The following is a 20,217-nucleotide window of genomic DNA, read 5'->3' as shown; positions in this document are numbered from 1 at the left end:
ATTTGTTTACACAAATAATAGCCCATATGGTGTTAAATTGCATTTTTTTTTAATAATGGAAACGTTATGGAGAAGCAATGAAGATCAAATGCAGCTCACACGAAGTGACAGACACCAGGGGTTTATTTTTCTTTCCTATCCAGTTCAACATCAAACATTCCTCTCATTTTACTTGCTAAAAATAGGGAAAGAAAAAATAATACATTTAATTAATAAAATGCACATAAACCTCAACAGGAATGGATATGGAAAATAAAGTGTTTGGATATGTCCAAAAGGTCTCACTTCTGACAGGTAATCCCTGTTTTTGAAGGGATGGGTTTTTTAATTCTGTTTTGGAAGCCCCCCTAAACTAGCTTGATAAAACACCTGTCATGCTCTAAATAATATGGATTATTAAGAATATGGCTGCTAAAGAATATGGATTATTCTTAGCCTATTGTCACAATCATATTTTGTGAAAAATCCCATCGCCAAGATTTCTTTTCCAGGGAAGCTGAGAAGCCTCAGAGAGAAAGGAAAACAATATTATCTCGTTTTTATTATCTCATTATTTATTATCATTATCTCCTGTATTTTGCTGCTTTGGAATGCAGTTTGGAGATTGTTTATCCAACGGGTCATTGTTTGATTGCTTTCATGTGAATTGTTTTGACTTAATGACCAATCATGGGCCAGCTGAGTCAGGCCTCTGGCAAGAGAGTCACATGTATATTAATATATATATTACAATATATATGTTATATATTATATTATATATACTAGGATATAATACTATAATATCATAGCATATATATTATATTATTATATGCTATATATCCTATTCTATCATAAAAAATTAAAATACAATACTATAATATTATATCATATCATATATTATAATAATATATCAGAATTATATATATTAAAAATATATATTTTATATATACATTAAAATAAAAAAATATATTTTATATATAAATTATATTATATAATAGTATATATCTATTATATTACAATACATAAATATATATAATATATTATATCATATTGTATCATATCATATAATATCAGAGATATAATATAATATAATATAAAATAATATAATATAATATAATACAATATAATATAATATAATATAATAGCTAAACATACTTAGTATATAATACATAAAATACAATATGCATTACATAACATATTATATCAAACATACAATATATTATATATATAATGTATATGATATATAGTATTTAATATATAATATATCTAAAATGTATACTATTATATTTAAAATATATATTATATATAATTATATAATAGACGATAGATAGTATATATAGTATAATATATATAATCATATTCTATTACATTATATTATGTTATAATATTTATTATATGTACTATAATATATATTAGATATAATATTATAATTATATATTAAATTATTATAATATATATAATGTAATATATGATATAAAAATATAAATTATATATATTCATATCTTTATATATTATATTAGAGATAATATAATATAATATAATATAATATAATATAATATAATATAATATAATATGATATGATATAATATAATATATGTTATATATTATAATATATAAAATACATTACTATAAAAAAGATTATAATTATTGTAATATATATAACTATCTATATATTAAAATGATAATGTAATATATTGTAATATATTATATTATGTTATATATATAAAATAATATACATTATTTTAATTATATATATTAAATATATTATATATAATATAGCTAATATAATATAATATTATATAATAGCATAATATTCTATATTATATTATATAATTTATTATGATATGCTATTCTATTATATGCTATTATATGCTACTATGTGGTATGGTATTATATTATTTTATGATATGATATTATATTATGATACATTATGTTATAATGAAATAATATATATTATATTTATCATAATTTTACGTATATTTTATTTATCATGTATATTATATGTAGTACTATAATTATATATAATATTATAGAATATATATTAATATTATATAATATATATTATATATTATATATTATATGAAATAATATCATAACATAATAAATTAATATCATAATATAGTAATATATCATAGTATATTAGATTATATAATATCATAATACATTATATTATTATATAAAATATAATATAATTGTAGAGTATTATATATTTTTAGAAATTATTATATTATATACTAATAAGAAATTAAGTATATAATATGTATTGTTATATATATTATTATATTATATATTTCTATAAATTATTATACATTATTATATATTATTATATATTATTATATATTATGATATTATATTATAATATACGATATTACATTATAATATCATAACAAAATATTTGATGTATTTTATAATTTTATGTTATGTATGCTATGATATTATATTGTAATATATTACAGTATATTATGATACATTATCATATGCTATTATAGTAAGATATACATTAATATAATAAAATACATAATTTTTATTATAGATTATATGTATTATAATATATTATATATTATCATAAATAATACTAACAATATATAATATAATATCTATTTTATTATACGTATTATATTACAAATAATAGAATATCAAAGCACAATATACTATATATTATATTATTATATGCTATATTATGTATTTTATGCTATTATACTGTATTATCGTGTAGTATGTTACAGTACAATATGATATCATATGCTATTATATTGTGATATAATATAATGCTATATAATATAGTTATCGATTATAATTTTCTATTTATTTTATATATTCCATATTATATTTATTGTAAAATATGTTATTATAGTACATAATATCTAATATATATATTATAATATATATGGTACAATTTATTTCTAATATATTATAATATAAATAATATGATATTTTATTATTATATACATAATAAAATATATATATATAATAGTATATATAATTTTTATAATTTTATATATTATTTTAATGTATATTATATTATCTATTATAATATAATATATATTAACGTATATTAATATATATTAACGTATATTAATATATGTTATATTATATGATATATATTATAATATATAAAGAATATAATATTATAATAAATATTATATATATTAATATATATTATGACCAAAAAATTAAAATTATACTGTAATATATTGCAATATATTAATATATTATATTATTATGATATATATAATGATATATATTGATATAATTTTATATATATATTAGAAATATATATAAGTAGTATATCTAATATAATGTAATATTATATCATAGCATAATATTCTATATTTTATTTTATATAATTTGACATGCTATTATATGCTATTATATGCTATTATATGCTATTATATGCTATTATATTATATTATAATATGATTTTTTGATATGCTATTATATTATGATACAGTATGATATAATATTATATGTCATAATTTTGCATATATTTTATTTATAATGTATATTATATACAATATTATAATTATCCATATTAGAATATATATTAATATGTTATAATATATTATATATAATATATCGTATCATATCATAATATCATAACATAAAATATCATTTTATAATATATTATCTATTACATTATTTTATATTATATTATTATATGCTTTATTATATATGATATTGTGATATATAAAATAATAATATATTATAATATACAATTTTGATATAGATTATTTTATACAATAAAATTTAGGAAATTTAGTATCATAATATGTATATTAATATATATTGTATTATTTTATTATAATATTATATATATTATATTTGATATAATATTATATAATATAATAATATCATAGCAAAATATTTTATGTATTATATTTTTTAATGTTATATTATGTATGTTATGCACTTCTATTGCATTATATTATATTATATTATATTATGATGCATTATGATATGCTATTATATAAGATATACTATAATATATAATTTTTATTATAGATTATAAATATTATAATATATTATTATATTTTAATATCTAATATACATAAAATATATATTTTATTACATATTATACTACATATAATATAATAATATATAATAATATAGCTCAATATAGTATATATTATATAATTATATGCTATATTATATATTATATTATATATTATATATTATATATCATATGCTATTATATGGTATAAAATATAGTATAGTATAATATGATACATTATCATATGCTATATATATTTTAATATTAATTATATAATATTTTAATTTTATATATAAAATAAAATATATTATATATGCTATAGTATATATAATATTTATAATTTTTATAATTATATATTATTTTAATATACATTTTATCTATAATAACCTTTTTATTAATATAATATAGCATAAAATAATATAAATATAATATATATTCAGATAATATACATTAATGTATAATAATATATATTCTATTCTATTCTATCAATTTAATAAATATTATTACATATAATAGTGTATATTATGATCTATATATTAAAATTATAATGTAATATATTGTAATATATTAATATATTTATTTTTATGTTATAAATATAATAATGTATTATAGATTTATTTTATATATTATATCTAATATTATATTTTATCATATTAAATCCTAGCATAATATTCTATATTATATTATATATTACATTATGATATGCGATTATTTTACATACTTTTATATGCTATTATATTATATTATAGTATTTTATGATACGCCATTATATTATGATACATTATGATCTGAGATATCGTAATAATATATCATATTTTTTATATATTTTATTTATTATGCATATTATGCATATAATATTATAATTATATTTAATGATAATTATATATATATATATAATATAATTATATTTAATGATATAGAATATGAATTAATAAATTGATATGATCTATATTATATATGATATATGATATAATATCATAATTTAATATAATATATATTACCTGTTACCTATTACGTATTATATATTATATATTATATATAATTATAATACAATATAATAAATATTTTTATATAAAATAATAATAATTATATATTAAAATAATTATATTAGTATAATATAATAACACAATGTAATATCTACAATACATTATATTGTATTATATAATATATATGATATCTAATACAACATAATATGATATATAATATAACATGATATAATATAATATAATATAACATGACATAATATAATATAATATAATATGATATGATATGATATAATATAATATAATAAATTTTATTACAGATAAGTATATTAATATCTATTATTACAATTTTATATTAAGATGAAATTTATTAGGTAATAATATATATTAAAATATATATCATAATATTATATTATATGTTATTATAATATATTATGTATATTACATTAGATATAGTATTATATAATACTAGCATAGGAAAATATTTTATTTATTATATTTTTTTGTGTTATTACGTATGTTATGCTATTATATTTTATTATTTTATAGTATAGTATAATATGATGCATTATCATTAGCTATTATATTATGATCTAATATAATGCAATATAATAAACTTATTTATTATAATTTTATACTTTTTTTATAGATTCTATATTATATATTGTAAAATATCTATATTACTATAGTGCTTAATATAAAATATATATTATAATATATGTTGTATAAGTTTTTGTAATATAATATAATATAATTTTTATTATATTTTAATGTTATGTATAAAATTTAATAAATATAATATAGTATATATTTTATAATTTTCATATATATTATTTTAATGCATATTACAATATCTATTATAATCGTTATATTATTATAATATAAAATAAATTAATATAATATTAATTAATATAATATAAATTAATATATATTAATAAATATGATATGATATTATATTATATGTTATAACATTTATAAAATATATTATTATAATAAATATAATTATATTTGATATATTATATATAATTATATCTAATATATATATCAATATAATCATATATATTATTATATATAACATAATAATATATTATATTAATATAATACATTACATTATAATTTAATTATAGAGATCATAATATATATTAATATATATAATAACGATATATTTATATATAATATATCAAATATAATATATATTATATCATAGCATAATAGTCCATATTATGTTATAGTAATATAATATTATATTTTGATGTCCTATTATATTAAATGCTATTATATGCTAATATGTGCTATTATATTATAGTATTTTATGATATGCTATTATATTATGGTACATCATTATATAATATATAATAATACATCATAATTTTACATAATTTTTATTTATCATGTGTGTTATATATAATGTTACAATTATATATAATAATATAGAATATATATTAATATGTTATAATATATATTATATATTTTAATATTATATATTTTAATATTATAACATAATAATATAATAATATAATAACCTAATATATTATATAATATATTATATTATTATATACTGTATTATATATGATATTATTATGTGTTATATGATATCTAATATAATAAACAATATAATTATAGATTAATATTTATATTTATAATTTTAATTATATATTAATATAAGATTTTGTATACAATTATATGTATTGTAATATATATTATATTATTATATTATTATATAATATATATATTTCATTATATAATATTATGTAATATATTAATATCATAGCAAATTATTTATGTATTCTTTTTTGTTATATTATGTATGTTATGCTATTATATTGTATTATTGTATATTATGATACATTATGATATGCTATTTTATTAAGATACACTAAAATATAATATATAATTTTTGTTATATATCATATATATTTTAATATATTATATATTATTATAAATTATAATATCTAATAATATATAGTATATATTTTATTATATATACTATATTACATATAATATAGCACAATATAGTATACATTATTTTATTATTTGGTATATTATGTATTTTATGCTACTATATTTTATTATAATATAGTATTGTATAATATGATACGTTATCATATGCTATTATATTATGATATAATATAATGCAAAATAATACAGTTATATATTATAAGTTTATACTTTTTATTCTATATTATATATATTGTAAAATATTTTTATTATTATAGTACATAATGTATAATATATATTATAGCATATACTGTATAATTTTTTCTAATATATTTTAATACAAATTATATTGTATTTTACTATTATATATAGAATATATATCTACTTTTTATAATTGTATATATTATTTTCATGTATATTAAAATAGATATGATATGATATGATATGATATGATATGATATGATATGATATGATATGATGTAATGTTTCACAAGAAGCAAGCTTTGGGCAACAGGGATAAGAGTGCTTGAAGCTGCTGCAGCAACACATTCCTGTGAGTGCCTGACAGGCTTGAGAAACCTCAGGAGAGCTGGGTTTGGATTCTGGCTGCATTATCACCTACAAGTCCCTAACAGCTTTTGGATCCCCAGGAGCTCCTGGAGTGGTGGTACCCACCTGCAGGGCCCTGCCCCTGGTCTCGATGGGCAGTGTCACTGCAGAGATGGCACAGATGATGCACACAGAGGAGAAGAGACACAGGGCTCCCAGAAAAGAAGCACTCATAAGAACCTGCAGGTCAAAGAACATCAAACAGCAGCTCGTTGGTGTGGGGGGGCTGGCACTTAATTAGCAATTAAGAGTGGACAAAGGGTCCCAAGTGCCTGAGAGACTCCACAATAGAAAAAACAGTATCTTGTGAACCTTAAGATCTTTCAGAAAGTATCAAATATTAGTGAGCTGAACTCTGTGATGAGAGTTACTCAAAGCTGCATCTGGCAAGGACCACCCAAGTACTCTGTATATGGTGTTGGGAGGGAACTGATTACATCATCCCTTTTTTTGGATGAATTTCAGGGACATGTCTGTATTTGATGGCATCTGTGAGAGCAGTTGGCACGTCAGTAGTGTTCAGCACAATGTTTACCAACATTATCAAGCATGCTCTTACTTGTGATATAAATGGAGCCACCATTGCTCCCACACGACACAATGCCCCACTTGTCCCCATCCCCAGTGCTCGCATTGTGGTGGGATAAACCTAAAACAGGCCAGAAATAAATTGGATTAGTGCAACAGCAATCTGCAATATCTGTACTTTTCTTTTTCTTTTTAAAATTTTTTATCAGAGAGACCCATTGTGTTATCAAGGGCTGCCAGTGCGATAAGATATGAAAAGGAATAAAAGCTCCTTTGGGCCTCATTTGAGCCATTACAAATCTATCGTTTTTTGCCCCAAGAAAAGTTTTAGGGCAAGTCAAAGTTGGATGTGAATCCCCTTTGTTTAGCATTTGTTTAACACCACTACCACCACTTTATGTCCTGGCTCTATGATCAAAATCACAGAGGTTAGTTTGGATGCTATAGGAAAAATTTTGTTTTTACTGCTGGGCCCCCCTGTATCTGGGAAGCAGGAAGAAAAGATATTGTCTGCAGCATTCAAGTCTGCCTATTCATTTTTATCAACAGCACCTTTGTTTAGAAGGAAGAAAAAGAGCAACAGATCCCAGTAAGAAATAGTCAGGCTTAAAAAAATATGCTTTGTGCTGTTTATCTTTCACACCTCCCCAACACCTGTGCCAATGAAACACTTAAATGTGAATTTTACTGAACTTTTAGTCCTCTTAATATCCACAGATTTTAGCAAGTATACTCATATAAGCCTTTTTTAATACTTTACTGGGCCAAGCAAATTGAGTAAGTTATTAAAGAATAGTCCAGGCACTTGGCTCAAAAGATTTTGATCATGGATTAAATTGTGAGTAGAATTGATTTATGGTGTGGCTGTTACAGCAATGGTCTTTACATCAACAGTAACTTATTCAAAACTACTAAAATTGTGGTATTAAAGCCAGGTGCAAGTTTAAATATTACAGTGCACTATTAAAAGTGCAAGGGAGCTACTTCTGTTTGCTTTGGATCACTTTAGTCAATTAACAAGGAAATCCATTTAACACCATACAATCTTTTTTAAAAAAAAAGAACAACAAAAAAACCCCAACAATTTAACCTTAACTCACAGAACTCATGGCTCCAAAGTTGTGTGAAAGAAAAGTTCTTTAAAGGATTAAAACCTTTTGCAGACAGAACATAGCAATTTCCATTAAGTGAAAAGAATCATAGATATAACCCCATATACTACCTCATACAGCCCCTTAAGTGCTGGAAAATGTTCCTTTTGGTGGTAGTCTGTTTTCTCACTGGGGGAAAGATTGTGGGTTTTGGAAGACAGTGGTACCCAACATCCTCAAAAATAATGTTTTATAGGAGGAGAGTGACAGCTGGCTTAGTAGGGCACGCCTCTTCCATCTACTCCTGTCATCTCCAAGCTGGTTTTCTGATTCCTTATTCTACACAAATGGTATTTGAAGCCTCCAAGCAGCTCAACACACCTCAAGGAGAACCCACCTCTGCCGTGTAAATGTAGATGGTGTTGAAGTTGGCCGAAACCAAGGCACGCAGCATGAAGAGAAAGCCAACCATGCCTGCCCTGGAGAGAAAGCCATGTGCAGCAGAGTTAATGTCACCAAACAGCATCAGCAGAGATGCCAGAAAGAAAGAAACAGGGGAAAAAGGGAATGAAAAATGTAACTTCTTTCCAGTGCATGTTGTTTACGCATTTTTTAATTTTCTGGACTGTGCCAGAAAGCAGCTTGTTGGATGCTTAGGGGAAGCCATGTGGGCTCAGTAGTACAAGCAAGCCCCTCTGCACACCACTGCACCACAAAATCTGCTGCCACAGCTTTCCCAGGAAAAGGAGAGCCAGTCAGAGGCTTTTCTTACACCTACAAGAATTACTGGCCTGACAGACTGGTGACCTGAGAATACCAGAGGTCCTGCCCTCAGCACTGCATACCCTCAAACAAGACCCATAGAGTACCTTGAGGTGCAGATATTAAGGAGAAGAAAGAATAGAGCTGTACATCCCATGGTGATACACAGGCTTAGACGTCTTCCAAGGAGATTGATGCTGAGAATGTTCACAGGATTCACTGGAAATAAAAAGGAAAACCATAAAACATTTGATGATCTAACTGCAATGATTGTCTGCCTTGACAGACCTTACACAGTGTGACTCAAAGATACCAGTCTGCATGCCCAGTGCCTACCAAACATCCTGTAAAATGCACATACCCTATCATTCCCTTCCTGCACCCAAAGTTTGTGATTTACCCCCATGCCCCTTGTGTTTCACCCGTCCCCTCAGATGGTGAAGCCCGTGCTTCTCTGAAATCGGCTGTGCTGAGCCAGGACACCAATGTCTGTGCTGAGCCATGCAAAGAAGGCACAGCCGGGTGAGCAGGACAGGCCTGGGTGGTTTTGCTCCCTCTGCTGTTCCAGATTGCAAGGCAAGACATATTCTTTTACCATCTGTATGGCAGCTGTCTTTTGTCAGTGGGCAGTTTGCCTTATCTCTCTCTCTGAGTGATCACAATCACTCCTCCCTCGGGAGGGGACATCTGCTGATAACAGGCTATTGAATGTCCCTGCATGACTGATAAGAACTACAGCATCCCATCGGGAGATGCTCCACCCAGAGGGAGGAGCCAAGCATTCCTACCCAGATATAATCTGGAGGTTCTGAAACATCGGCACAGCTTCTCTTGGATTTCCCAGAGGAACAGCTGTCTATTCTTCCACTGGAACTTCAGAGGAAGACTAGACCCTTTTCTATAGGACCCCCTGCTCCAACAGAACCACTCCTGACACTCCAGGAGGGCTGCAGCCACATTTCCAATTGGACTGCTACCAACCCCCTGACCAACAGGGTGTCAGGTTGTGTTCTGCTTCTGTCAGTGTTTTTCTAGTGAACTGCATTGTTTATATTATCCTTTTATTTTTTATTTTCTTCCCTAATAAAGAACTGTTATTCCTGCTCCCATATTTTTTGCCTGAGATCCCCTTAATTTGAAATTTATAGCAAATCGGAGGGGTGGGGAGGGTTTCAGCCTGAGGTGTGTCCCACTGAGTGCCCTGCTCAACCAGGAGCCACAGGCTCGTGGTCTTGTATATCCCAGAAGCTGCCAGCAGTGCCCTTTTCACGTCAGGCCCTGTGACCAAGTGCAGGCACAGCTCAAAGCTTTGCAGCAAGCACTGTGAGGTGGGAATGGGGGAAGGGTTTACGTGCGATCTCCCCGGCTGTGCTGATGATCATGCTCTGGTAGGCAGCAGGCCCAAACAAGTGGCAGTGGCAGGGGCTGTGGCTCTCCTCAGAGTCATCGCTGGAGTCCTGCAGCGCTGGGGCTGCAGAGCCACACACAAGGTCCCGCTCCAGCAACTCAGCACTGGCCAAGATGACGCCGTAATAAGCGAAAGCTATGCCAAGCCTGTGAGGAGAAATGCTGCAGTGAGGTGTAGCTGTGGTGGGGAAGGTGAGGAAACTCAAATGCAGCAGGTTTGGAGTGTCCTGGAATCTCTGCTGTCACTGTCATATTTTATGAAAAATCCCTTCACCAGGATTTTTCTCCTGAGAAGCTGAGAAGCCTCAGAAAAGAAATGTAAACAATAATTATCTGATTGCTTGGAATGTGGTTAAGGAAGTTGCTTACCAATAGGTGCATCTTTGATTGGTTCCATGTGTATTGTTTTTACTTAATGACCAATCACAGCCAGCTGTGTCAGACTCTGAGTCTGAGTTTTTCTTATTCATTCTTGTCTAGCCTTCTGATGTCTCCTTTCTCTTTCTTTAGTATAGTTTTAGTATATAATTTTCATATAATCATATATATATTATTATATGAAAATTATATACTAAAACTATACTAAATATACATATAATATATATAATATATATAATATATATTATATGTAATTATATATATGTATATGTAATTATTATATGAAAATTATATACTAAACTATACTAAATATACATATAATATATAATATATAATATAACATAACATATAATATATAATGTATAATATAATATAAAATATATATTAAAATACTATAAAATGCTATATACTATATAATATATAATATGTTACATATTATATATATAATTTATAATATGTAATATATAATATGTAATGTAATATATTATATCAGCCTTCTAAGAACTTGGAGTCAATTCTCATCTCTCACCTCATCCTGGGGACCCTCACAACAGCACCACAACAATTGGTGACCACACTCTGCTGCTGCTTGCACCAGCTCTGCATGATGGAGCCCCTTAGCCTGAGCAGAGAGGTGGCTCAGGCATCCAGCAGGCCACTGGTCACCTGTCCCATGGCACTCCCCTCCTACCTACATCCAGCCACTGCTCTTTCTCAGTAAACCTCACCCCAGCTCATAGCTCAGCTTTGTATTGGGTTTGCATGGCCAGGTTTTGGCAGTGGGTTGGGATTACAGGGGTGGCTTCTATGGGAAGCTTCTGGAAGCTTCAGTCCTCCATGACTGACAGAGCCCATGCCATCTGTCTCCAGCTGCTGACCAAGGCTGTGCCCATCAGCAATACTGGCAGTGCCTGGGGGATAACATTTGTTAGAACTGGAAAAAAACTGTGCAAGAGCAACAAGGAGCCAGAGAAAGAAGTGAGAACATGTGTGAGAAACATCTCTGGCATGAGAAACACCCAAGTCAGTAAAGAGTGAAAGGCAGGAGGTGCTCCAGGTGCCAGAACAGAGATTCCCATGCTTCCCATGGTGAGGCAGCTGTGCCCTGCAGCCCATGGAAGTCCACAGTGGAGCAGAGATCCACCTGCAGCCTTTGGAGGTTCTCATGCCAAAACAGGTGGGTGCCTGAAGGAGGCTGTGACCCCATGGGAAGCCCGTGCTGGAGCAGGCTCCAGACAGGACCTGTGGGTCTGTGCAGAGAGCAGCCCATGCTGGAGCAAGTTTGCTGGCAGGACTTGTGACATCCTGGGGGACCCAGGTGAGGGCAGCTTTGCTTTGTCATTAGCAAGTAATTCAGAATACACCTGATCATAAGCAGGCTGAAAAGTAATTTTCACTTTTTTATCCCCCCTGGCAGTTTCAGAAATGAGCAGCAGAATTTGGGCCACGAGGGAAGGCAGGGAATGCTGGAGGGGATGGAAATGCAGACCTGAGAACATACCAGGAACTCCTGGGACAACTAGGAGACAAAGAAAGATTCAAAAAATCAAAAATATATTTCCTAACATTCATAGAAGTCAAGGGGAAAAAAACATAAAAAATTCAAGGCCTGACTTCACAATATTTCGGGTTGATGGGTTTCCACAAAATTATTATTTATACATTTCCATTCCAGAGAGCAAAGCCAATGAAACATGTATTACCCTTGCATACAGCTACTGGGAACACTGCATATGAAACCTGTCTCCTCAACTTTAGTTTCCCCCAGGGAGTAGCACTGGTAATGGTGAATATGTTTCTGTCTCAGCAGTCCTTTGGCCATCCTTGGGGAGAATAAGTTTTCCCCAAGCAGGGAAGGAGAGCTGCAGGCACACAGCTGGTCCCACTGCAGTCAGGTGTGGGCTCTGCCCCGTGGCTCTCCCCTGGCTCCTAGGAGCTGCTCTGTCTTGAGGAAGGACTCATAGCACCATCCTGGAAGTCCAGCCCTTTTCTGCCTAACTTAACAGCAACCAGTCAGGGTGTCTGAGGTGTGGTCTGAAACAGGACAAACCTATGGTGATCCATGTCCCTTCAGCTGCCAGGGATCTGCAGCCACCATCAGAGGCAGAGTGGTGTCCTGTTAAAGGCAGAGTCAATGGGAGAATTCTGCTCCCTGCACACTGTCAACCAAGAGAATGAGCTGATAAGCAAGAGACAAAAAAAAATTACCATATGATCCATATCTGCAAAGTGGTTCTGAGGTATTTGGGGTGGATGAGGTCCTTGAATCTTCCCCTTCTTTCCTGAAAATCGTACAATAGAAATAGAAGTTTCTATAAAGGCATCTGTGAGAGCAGTTGGCACGCCAGGCCCTCCTGTGCTCCCCCCCTGTCCCCAGACTGCTTGTGCACAGACAGAGTCACAGATGGTGCAACCCAGCACCCATCAAACCTCCAGAGAGCAAAGCCCTGCTTCCCAAAACAAACCCACAGGAAGCTGCACTGCAAAGGGTGGAGGAGGGGAGAAGAGAGTCTCTTGAGCTCTCCTGGCCCCAAAGGATGCCCAGATCTGAGCAGTCTGGTCCCACTGTGACTGTGATGGTGCCAGAGGGGGCCCTGGTTGCTGTGGGGGGAGCAGCATTGCTGGGACTTTTGTTAGCTCCCGCTGCCCTGGGTGCTGCTCTGCCTGTGAAGCAAGCTTTTGGACACATACATCTTCCTGGGGAGCCTGAAGTGCCAGTGAGCAGAGACTGGCAGGCACTGGGGGCCCTGCCTGGCCTGCTGCCCTCCAGGGTCCCACCACCGAGGGGAGACAAGTTCACAGGGATGGTGTGGGCTGACTTTATTTTTATTTTCCTCATTATTGCTTAAACCTGAGAGAGGGCAAAACTAATAAAAGCCCTTCCCACATCCAATGTGGGTCCATTACGTAAATTCAATTAAATTACAGGGAAGCTTTAATCCTAACTAATTCCAATACAATAGCAGCATCTTGCATGAATTGCTAAGGACAATACTCAGTGCCTGTGGGGTTGAATATTCAGGAAAAAAAGATCCAGGAAAGGGATTTAAAAGAGCTGAATAATTTTGAGGCCCTGAACAATAGATTTGTCTTATCTTCCCGTCTTGGGGGTCAAAGGAGCCACTCAAGTCCTCAGTCAGCAGGGCCCAGACTGGATGAGAGGGGGAGAAGTCTGGGGGGAGACTGCCCCCCCTGCAGCACCCACATGTTTGGGCATTTCAGCCCAGCAGCTGCTCAGCTGCTTACAGGTACATGTGGTGCTGTCAGTGAAAAAGTCTCTCCTCCTTGGACCCTCTTCTGCTGGTCTGTGGCTCCACTCTCAGGATCTGTGGTCCTGGGACACAGTGGACAAGCCAGGCCAGGGGCTTGGAGAAGCCTCTGGGAGCACTGGGTTGACCTCATGGCAGGATCCTTGCAGCCTGCCCACTCACAACGCTGAGAGATACCCCAAGGGACAGTGCCCAGATCTCATGGCAGAGGGAACACCCCTGCAGGATGGGTGGGCAATAAGGAACAGCATGCTTTGCCAGTAGGGAAAGGAAGCAACTATTTTCTTAGCCCAATATTTTTCTGAGCAAACACAAACCGAGAAAGAAAAAAAGAGCAGAAAATTCCATTCCATTTTGAAGGCCAAGGTTACTATTTCTCCAAAAGAAAACTGACATCTTCATCATTACTTTCAGCAGTTGTTTGGAAAAGAATCAGGCAAGGAGGACAAGAGAGGCAGAGCAAGATGTAGTTGGCAGTTCCACTCCCTCCCTGAAGCCCAGATGCTGGCAGCCCTCCTGGGATGGATGGGCTGGAGATCCTGGACTCACCTTGGTCTGGAGAGCCTGGACTCACCTGGGCAGGCTCCCTCAGCTCCCCCTCTGGCACAGCTGCCCCGTTGATCCTGGCTATCCTCTGCAGCGTGGCCAGCGCAGCCCCCGTGTTCCCCGTGGACACGTTGTACCGTGCCGACTCTGGGATGAACTGCAAGCAGAGCAGGAAGCCTTGCTGCACCTCTCCTGTCCTACTCACAGCTTCACAGCATGCCCAGGAGCCTGCTCAGGTTGGCACAGGGCACTCCATGAGCTGGAGCAGCCTCCTGTCTGTCCTTCCCTGCCCAGCCATGCCCTGGGGTACTCTGTGTGCCCCAGCCCCCAGTTCCCCATGCTGGGGAGCTCACCCTGCCAAACAAACCCATTTGTTGGTCTAGCTCCCAGGGGTCTACCACTTGATCTGAGTCAAGCACTTGTGAAAGGTTAAAGGCAAGGACACAGGTTTAACAAAAACAATCCTGAATTAATTGACATTCTAAAATGAGATGAGGCACCTATTACTTGCTGAAGCAAAAGTCTTGGAAGGCACAAAAAGGCCATTTTAATAAGAAAGAAGAAGTGGTTGAAATGTAACTCGTCACTAGCATTTGGTGCTCTTTCCAAAATAAAATAGTTTTTAATTAAATGACTCTATTAAATTATAAACAATTACATCTATTTCACTCAAATGTAAATTAAAGGCCTCTTTTTTAAAGGTATGTATACTAACTCTGTCTTTTCTTTTCCCCTGGATTACAAATTTCAGCTATCCAAAATTTCTGGCAAAAATAATCAGGGAAACTAAACACCCAGGTTATACAGGTGTACAATCTCAGCAACCTTACATTTGCCTGCCCAGGTAGCACCCCAGATGGAATTGTGCATTCACCCAGCTGCACGAAGAGCTTTTACATCTCTAGAGCCTCCATCAGCCACAGCTCAGCACTGCAGTGCCCATGAGCACTGTAAGCAGGGATTTTCCACACCACCCTCCACAAACCAGATGGTTCTCATGTCCAAGGCTGGTTTTTCTGAAGCAGGAGGAAACTGTGGTTTACCCTGGCACTCTGTGAACACTTCACTGAGGCTACTTTCCTCAGCCCTAGAAAATGTTAATGAAGAGAGTGTGCTGTGCCCAGCATTAGACTGAAGGTATTATTTGTCATTTTTTTCATACTATCTAGCCTGTCTTCCTCTTGGTACCTGGCCTGTCACCACAATCCCTGGGTGCTGCTGGCAGCCTGGACACTGGAACCTGGGCTGCTGGAGGGCTACAGCAGACCAGTAAAGCCAGGCCATCACCAGCAAGGTGGCATCTCCCAGAGGCTGGACTGCAGCCCCGCCAGGACTTCAGGACCTTACCAAGCTGCTGAGTGAGAGGACTGAAGAGGAGAAAGGAGAACACAAGAAGAGCCCTAAGAAGAAGGGGAGGAAGGGCAATGGTGCCTGGGGAGACATCAGGGCAGTGGCAGTACAGCAGGGAGTGGAGAGTAGAGATCTTCCTACCTTGAACACCAGGATGAGAAGGATGCCAGGGATGGAGGCAATTCTGATCAACCACCGCCAGCCGATGGTTGGGTTCACCACTGATGCCAGGCCAATGATCAACAAGGATCCTGCCAACCAAAACACCTTTCCAAGGGAAAGCAAGGGGTTAGAACATGAACACATGGCAATGATTTGTTTATTTTCTTCTCTTCTGGTCCGGTTCTGTGCATAGATGTGGAACTGTGCTAGGAAATGCTGAGGTTCAACTGAGCCATCCTGTGGCTGTCTGAGAAGCTGGGCTTGGGTGGGAGGGCAAAGGGAAAGACAAAAGATTGGAGACTGGGGAAGGACAGTGAAGGTAGTCTTAATCAGCTCCAGGTGAAAACCAATAATTTGCTGTGGATACGAGGATACGATTGTACTTAAAGCCACTGCTTTTGTCCTTTCAGTCACTTCTCTGCTAATGCTCATGCTCACAAATTTTCCTCTTGTCTAGGTCTCTGCAGGGAAGCAGGAGATTTACAAGCTCAGGATTCAGGAGATTTACAAGCTCAGAAGGCAAAACCAGGCCAGATTTCCACTGCTGAAAGTTGGTGGCTCTCCAGTAGACTCAATGCCCAGCTATACCAACAGTGAATCTGGCCTCTGGTCTGCAAGTACATTCCTTTCTGAAGTTCACTTGTTGCCATTAGGAGACACATCCCTTTCCAGGGAACCATCCAAGGGAGGTCAGCCAGAAATCACAAAAGCTGCAGCAAGTTAATTAATATCCTGTGGACAGAAATAACAAATTTCTGGGGAGAAATACAAGATTGTTCTTCCATAAATCTTTGTGTTTCTGATGACACTTTGGTAATGATGTCCTGGGATCAGGTTGCAGTGAAAAGTAAATTTTCCCTGACACGTACAGTTTGGTTGAGCAGTGGGATGAATTTGTGCACTCAGAGGTGTCACCACTGATCATCTGCACATGCAGCAACTGCCCACTGCAGAAGTCTGCAGTAAGCAATGACCCAGCAACTGGGCACAACCCTCCCAGCATGCATCAGGCCAAATTTGGGGCTATCTGTGCTAACCCTCCTGTGCAAAGCCCCTGGCAGAACCTGAGCAGGGAGAGGAGCAGATTAGGACCTCACCTAGGAGTCACTACATAAACCACTTGTTATCTCTGGGGGTCCAAAGAGGAGGGAGCAGGGATACACCTCAGCTTGGAGTGGGCTGGGAATGCCACCAGCTCTGGTGCCTGCCAGTCCATCAGCACTGGCCCCATCAGACCAGGTAGTCCCATTGCCAATAGGACAACCAAGACAATCTGGGTGTCAGCCATCACTCAAAGTCCCTATGAAGTGTTTGGAGCATCAAATCATCTGAGAAGATATTGCCTCTCTCCTGTGTATGTCTTTAATAGCACAGATGCCACACTCTGAGGTGCAGGAGGCAGTGTACACTCGCTCAGACCCAGACAAGTGGGATTAGTCTGGGAGAAGTGCTGATGTGCTGGAGACATGGCTTCCAAACTGTGGTGGGACAAATCTCCTGGGACTTGGAGACAGAAGAAATGTGCTCACTTTTACCTGAGATAAGGGCAACATGTATCCCCGATATTTGGTGGGCAAAAATTCTGTTTTTATGATAAGTCTAGGAAAGAGGAAAAAAAAGAGCAGAAATAAGGTTGCAATGAGAATTTCCATACAGATCAAGTAACAGTTCAGCTCAACTCACAGAATGAATACCATCCCTCTTACCATCCCTCTTCCACCTTGAGCATCCAGAGACAAGGAATCCCTGTTCAATATTCCTCCCACTCCAGCACCAAATTACATGCAAGGGAAACACAAGGCACAATTCCTTTCCAGCCCATGGCTGTGGGATACAAGCAGGTAAACACTGCAGTCCATACATCAGGAAACCTATGGGAAGGTCCTGTGGGGTGACTGAGGTGTCAGCACAGGCATAGATATGTTCATAGAAATGAACATTTTAGTAAAGGTTTTTTTCCATGAAGTAAGGAAAACTCTGTTCCACTTTTTAAATGGTTGGCATGCCCTTGGGGCATGGGACTCATGGCACGGGCATCTCTCAAGGTCCCCAGTGTGAATTGTGTTTCCTTAGCTGGGCAGGGAGAGAGAGGTGGCAAAAGGCCTTCAGTGGGTCCTTCTGTCTCAGCCAGTGAAGTGTTTTATAAAATGTTCAATTTCCTTCCATCCTCATGAGGCTCATGAGCAGCCTCCATGGCCAGGGAATGGGGGCCCTCCTGTGAGGGAGGCTGTGCCAGCAGCTCAGCAGATGCATGACTCAGGCGTGGGTGCCTTCTCCCAACAGCACCTCTCTCCCCTATGTCCTTTCCTTCAGCAAAGGCCTTTTGGGTCAATGTGACCAGTTTGAGGCTTTCCTTTGTGGGCAAAAACCAGGAACCATGGATGGTGCTGAAATGTTTGATTTGTTTCCATAATAGAGTCAACAAAAAAAACCCTATTTTTCTAGGCCCCTAGTGAAGTGGTTGTTAATATTGTGAATTTTTCTTCCTCAAATCCTCCTTTCTGCCCCAACAAGACAAAAACTTAATTTCATTGGGAAAGTTTCATAAAATTCAAAAGTAATTTTCTACTTAAGCAGAATTGTTGTGACTTTTTTTTTTTTAAGGAGGAAGCATCTGTTACCTGTCTAATTGTTTTTATATGTGCTTAATAACCCCTCTGTCACCAGTTTAATGCAAACCAGCTGCCCCCTCTACTCCAGGCCTCAGGAGTCGTCGGGAACTGCAAATTAGGTCAGTTGACTGGGATTTAGGGCAATTACAGAATGGCTTTTTGTTTGAAGGTGATGTGGGAATTTGGTCCCCTTTCCCCTTGCAGCCCCTCCGTTACCCTCTCTGGAAGGCGGCTGGCACAGCCTTACCCTTGCGCGTGGCCCGACACGCCGCCTCCCACCATGGCCCGCAGGAACACAAACCAGGTGTAGGACGGGGCAAACGAGGTCAGCAGGGAGAAATAGGCTGCCCAGAGGAAGGAGAGCAGCAGGATCTGCAAAAGGGCAGGAACTGGGGTCATTAAGGCACAGGCTCAGCCAGGTGCACGGCTCCTGTGGAGCGCAGGAAAAGGATGCGTGGCCCCCAGGAGTCACTCACCTTCCAGCGGCCATACCGGTCAGCCAGGAGCCCGAGCACTATGCTGAACACCATGTAGCCAAAAAACACCATCTGAGGGGAATTGGAACACAGCTGTGGAGGGCCCGTTCCCAGAGACATGGGGCAGCTCTGCTCT

At 34.3% G+C, this 20,217-nt stretch overlaps 1 protein-coding gene across 1 annotated transcript; it reads right to left on the bottom strand.

Moving 5' to 3' along the window:
- Positions 1 to 32: 32 nt before the first annotated feature.
- On the bottom strand, positions 33 to 20,217 carry SVOPL (SVOP like). The gene is made up of 12 exons (XM_054632189.2): positions 20,082 to 20,217; positions 19,853 to 19,977; positions 18,529 to 18,592; positions 16,973 to 17,098; positions 15,510 to 15,638; positions 13,875 to 13,948; positions 11,233 to 11,435; positions 9,989 to 10,100; positions 9,517 to 9,598; positions 8,060 to 8,149; positions 7,567 to 7,680; positions 33 to 175 (listed from the first exon to the last, which is right to left on the bottom strand). The coding sequence occupies exons 1-12, from the start codon at positions 20,199 to 20,201 to the stop codon at positions 164 to 166; spliced, it is 1,251 nt and encodes a 416-aa protein (XP_054488164.2). The 5' UTR covers positions 20,202 to 20,217; the 3' UTR covers positions 33 to 163.

Source organism: Agelaius phoeniceus, chromosome 5 (genome assembly GCF_051311805.1).
Source record: "Agelaius phoeniceus isolate bAgePho1 chromosome 5, bAgePho1.hap1, whole genome shotgun sequence".
Classification (NCBI taxonomy): Eukaryota; Metazoa; Chordata; class Aves; order Passeriformes; family Icteridae; genus Agelaius; species Agelaius phoeniceus.
The sequence above is the reverse complement of the archived record's forward strand: the minus strand, read 5'-3'. Positions and strand labels throughout refer to the sequence as shown.